This window comes from Haliotis cracherodii, unplaced genomic scaffold (genome assembly GCF_022045235.1).
Source record: "Haliotis cracherodii isolate W230 unplaced genomic scaffold, xgHalCrac1.p SCAF_1, whole genome shotgun sequence".
Lineage (NCBI taxonomy): Eukaryota > Metazoa > Mollusca > Gastropoda > Lepetellida > Haliotidae > Haliotis > Haliotis cracherodii.
Window position 1 is genome coordinate 74,201,576 of NW_027266264.1, and position 5,214 is coordinate 74,206,789.

The 5,214-nt window shown below is 37.3% G+C and overlaps 1 protein-coding gene across 1 annotated transcript; it reads left to right on the forward strand.

Moving 5' to 3' along the window:
• Window positions 1-569: 569 nt before the first annotated feature.
• On the forward strand, window positions 570-3,301 carry LOC139468580 (uncharacterized). The gene is made up of 4 exons (XM_071250649.1): window positions 570-674; window positions 1,879-1,936; window positions 2,283-2,363; window positions 2,855-3,301. The coding sequence occupies exons 1-4, from the start codon at window positions 614-616 to the stop codon at window positions 2,946-2,948; spliced, it is 294 nt and encodes a 97-aa protein (XP_071106750.1). The 5' UTR covers window positions 570-613; the 3' UTR covers window positions 2,949-3,301.
• Window positions 3,302-5,214: the final 1,913 nt, after the last annotated feature.

Consider the following 5,214-nt stretch of genomic DNA (forward strand, 5'->3'; position numbering starts at 1 on the left):
GTTTTATGGTAGACATGTGGAAGTCATTTCTAAATTTGACGCTATATTGACAAACAGTATGTGCGATGCAATTTACTATTTTGACTTACACCGTATGTGTGGTCACGTGTTTGTTTAAGGTGAACAATTGACTTGCCTAGTATGCTTATGACATGCTTATGGTATTCTCGAAATCGTACAATGGACTCAGCATTTAGCAGAGATTTCTCCATATCTCTTTGCATTTCTGCAAACATTTTTTTATTTTCTAATGTTCTCTATCTTTCTTGGAGAGTATATATCAAGTGTGTAATTATGTGTACAAGTTTAGATGCACACCATAAATGTGCATTGTTTTCTTTACTCAAATTCTCCTGAAAAAACTGTTCACATTTACTTCAAGGTTACCAGAACTCGTTTTCTAAATATAGATATATTCGCGCCATAAAATGTTTATTTATAATGCAGGTCTATAGGAGGTGTACATTGAGGTGTAAGGAGAAGTCTAAATGGCCATGTGTACCATACAATGTTACAATTGGTTACAATTACCAACCATGTTACGACTGGTTAAACATTTGAGGCGGCCTTCACATACATCAGTCGGGTGTTGACCACGGAGGCAAACACAACCATGGCAGCTGTACTGAAACTGTGCGTGGTCCTCATCTGTCTTGGACTGGTGGAGTCATTCGGTAAGACAGGCATCGCCAATTCAGAGTCAGTAAAGTTTATTAATCATATTCTGAATTCATGAGGTATTTAGTGTAAAGTTTCATGAAATGAATGTTTTTTAACATCAATGTCGTTGGTCTAATGCTGGATGAGGGCAATGACACTGATGTGGACATGTTATTCTTTGACGTAAAAAGCCTATCGGACACGTTCATTTGACCGTCGATTTTACTGAAAGTTTTGGACCTTTTGACACGATAATTATGAAAAAACTATCAGTGTTTTAACTTTTGTGATGATGAGATAACATGCATTCATTTGACTAAAATGAGCGACAAATGCGAAGTGTTTACCTTTCGTGAAAAAGAAGAGGTTTTGCCAAAAGTGTGTGATGCCTTTACCGACAAACTCTACGATACACATCTTGGGTCAAAGACTCTTCCTAAAAATAGATACTTTGGCACCTTTCAGCCATATTTTTATATCCTGTAAGGGATTAACGACTGATCTATTTCTCGATACATTGCATATATTCAAATCCAAGATATCAATATCAATGAAAAATACCAGTGACCCTAAAGTTGTATGTTGTGTTGTGTTGTGTTTTGTTTTCTTGTATTGTGTATATGATTAGCATATGCGTAACGAAACAAGTTTGGAAACTTAAGGGGAAGGGTCTTTGAATAAAACTACACAAGTTTTGTGATTGAAATATTGATAGCATATGTGTTATTTACATGGCAACAAACTGCCTCGACGTAACGGGGAGCGCTTGGACGTGGATTTAGAGAGGGGCTGAAGAAAGGACAAACATTTGTTGAGGGTTTCACCTTCTTTCATTATGCTCACGTTTGAATTGTAAGTGATTTGTGATACAGTTGGTTTTGAACTTTTTGTGTTCATGAAACCTGTCCACAAATTTCACACAAGAACCCTGCATGGCTGTTTGACTGCTAAAATCTGATATGCCAGAAATATGTGTGTTTCCTCAGATATCGTGACACTCACGACACAATTCGCTATATGTTTGAATTAATAGAATCTCATAAAACATGAACATATCTAGAATTGATGCAGGGTTTTGTGACAGGCTGCTGTATTTCAAGAGGGGTGAAAACCTATTTTTTAATGAAGTTTGTGCGATTGCGCATATGTTGATTTGTCTGTGTTTCGTTGGTGATCCTTTGGGTGTGCATACGTGAACAGTATCTTATTTCCTTTCAGTCGGGGACTGCCCCTGTGACAAGTGCAAAATAATGAAGCATGTCTCGGTCAGGAAACCGTAAGGCCATGGTTGATTATTTATTCATTTTTGTTGACTCTAACTCTGTTATGCCGAATTAGTTGTCTGTTCAATTCAGCTGAATTCCTTCAATCCTTTGTCATTATTTTTTCTCTATCAGTACCGAATTTTCGATTTCCTCGAACTTGTTTTGTAGTCCAAAATGACAAAATCAGGAACATGTAACTGCAACTTTCACCTGTAAAGCCGTGGACACTCCACCACACATCAAAGGCAGAGTGGGCCTTAAATAAATCCAGTGGAACATCTTATAGGCTAATTATTTTGTGTGTATGTTATTACTTGAAATGTGTTCATTTACAAAGACTTGACATTTCTATTGCAGTATATACACATCAACAACCTATCGTCAAAGATACACCACATGTTGTGGATTTTGGGGATGGGAAAGGTGTATCAGATACCGGTGAGATTGTAAAAATGTTTCACTTGAAATGTGTAAAAATGTTCACTTTGAAATAATTTCATCAAATTCCGGGTTAGAATAGATCAAAAGCAGACTATGCTTGTCGTAAGTGGCAATTAAATGTATATAGTGATAGATCAGGTGTCTCAGTTGATAGCCTGTTATCGTCCCACTACCCAGACATCGTGAGACGTTGTTCGCAATAACGATCACTGGTTTGCCTGGTCAAGTCTCACTTGTTTACAGGCCGTCGTCACATTGCTGAAATACGTAAGACAGCGTTAAACAATCCAATGTAATTATCCCAAGTGAATGCGTGTAGCTTAGATATAATATAAGTCATTCATCACGTGTTATTTAATTGCACGTGTGATTAATATATTCACTTATGAATCATGCGATCGATTGCATCACATGTTATTAATTCGAACTTGGAATATTTGAAATAGTGTGGAAAACATCTAATTCATTTTCATCTATTTATCCTGCAGAACCGGCTACAGGAGAACTTGCACTGGCTATACCATTGGCTACGGGGATAGGTTCGTGTCTTGTCGACCCGGTTGCAGGTGTCAAATGGTTTAACTGAATCTTCTGGAATCAAAGCCATATTGAACCAGATCGTGAATAAACTCTGCCTTGTCCTGTCACCAACATCACAGTTGTAGCGCAGAAAAGAATTTTAGAAAAATATGTATACATATATTTATAAAATTGTCGTTAAGACAATGATTTTGTTGAAGTTATTCCACAGCATTCAGACCAGAGATACAATTTATTACCTACATGTACAGTCACCCAAAGTAGAAGACTTGTCATGTCAATATTTTTGTGTTTAGTAAATAACAAGGCAAATAGTCTGTACTAAAAGCTTAATCCAATATTCAAAATGACCTATCAGGCTTTGACACCTTAATTGTAACAAGCGTATAGTTGACAAAGTCATCTATATCCCCCGCCCATTTTAACACGTTATTGTCCCCCGCCCATTTTAACACGTTATTGTCCCTACCAGGTAACTGACCCAACATTTCTTTTAGCCCATGTCAAAATAACTGCAATGGAAATTCTAAAATAAACATTTCTTAAACTTCTTAATATCAAATGGCACTAGTTCAGTATGCGCTTTATATATAGACATGCAATGTTTGGCAAGGAAATATTTAACAGTTTATTTGTTATACTACTTAAGTAAACCAATCATATTTTAAAACTTAAATCCAACTTGTTGTCATGGAAACATAAACAATAAAAATTTCTAAAAGTGCTATATATCAAAAGGCACCAGTTCAGTATGTGCCTGGTAGACATGCAAAGTTTTGTAAGAAAGTATTTAATGGTTTTTGAGTTACACTCTGGAGTTACACCCCTGTAGAACCTAAGTCCAACTAATTGCCATGGAAACGTGAAAAATATAAATTTCTAAAATTCCTAAATAGCAAGAGGCACCAGTCCAGTATGTGTCTGGTAAACATGCACAGTTTTTGTTGGAAAGTATTGAATGGGTTTTGAGTTATGCTCCGGAAAGAAACTCTACCCTATAGAACCGAAGTCCAACTTGTTGCAATGGAAACGTAAAAAATAAAAATTTATAAAATTCCTAAATAGCAAAAGGCACCAGTTCAGTATGTGCCTAGTAGACATGCAAAGTTTTGTAAGAAAGGATTTAACAGTTTTTGAGGCATGCTCTGGAAACGAACACCACCCTTATAGAACTTAAGTCCAACTTGTTGCAATGGAAACGTAAAAAATAAAAAATAATAAAATTCCTAAATAGCAAAAGGCACCAGTTCAGTATGTGCCTAGTAGACATGCAAAGTTTTGTAAGAAAGGATTTAATGGTTTTTGAGTTACGCTCCGGAAACGAATACCACCCTTTTAGAACCTAAGTCCAACTTGTTGCCATGGAAACGTAAAAAATATCAATTTATAAAATTCCTAAATCGCATGCTCCGGAAACGATATCGGGACGCACACTCGCACACGCACACACACACACACACACACACACACACACACACACACACACACACACACACACACACACACACACACACACACGCACACACGCACACACACACACACACACACGCACGCACACACGCACGCACACACACACACACACACACACACACACGGACGGAACCCATTTCTATATTTCTATATCCCCCAACTTCTTTGGGGCGGGGGATAATTACATGCAAATACACTCGTAAATGGTGTTTTATGTTTATGAACACACCAACCTCAAATTGTACCCCAAAAATGCAATGCCGTAAATTTCATTTGGAGAATAACTAATGTTCCCACATCCTGTTGAGTCAGCAATAACATGTCAAAGTGGGTTTTCATGTCTTTATTTCTCACTTCCTCGTCCTATTTAAGTGATATGTGACAGGAAGCACATTTGTTGAGTAAGTCACTTCCTCCTCCAATATCTGTACGTTAAAGACAGACCAGAATTGTAATAATAAACACTGGGATATCTTACAGGAACATACATGTAGGTAGCCAATTAGGGTATCAACGTACTGTTATCAGTCGTTTAGCAGTCAAATCAATTATGTGCAGGATCAACCAAGATTAGGAAGACCCAGAGTAACATCAGTAAGAGAAAACAGTGCATTGCTCAGACTTGTGAGACGTGGTCCCCTTGCAAATGCCAGCGTTGGATGGACAGGTCCGAGTTTGGTTTACTGAGCTCTTGATTGTAGTGACCATGATCAAACAACTCAAACGAAAATAGCAGATATATTTATTGCTGAAAGACGATATGTACGTACATGTACATTGTGCATTGATACTTGCCTGCATATAGGAACAATGTGATCAGAAATATGGAGTTGGGATT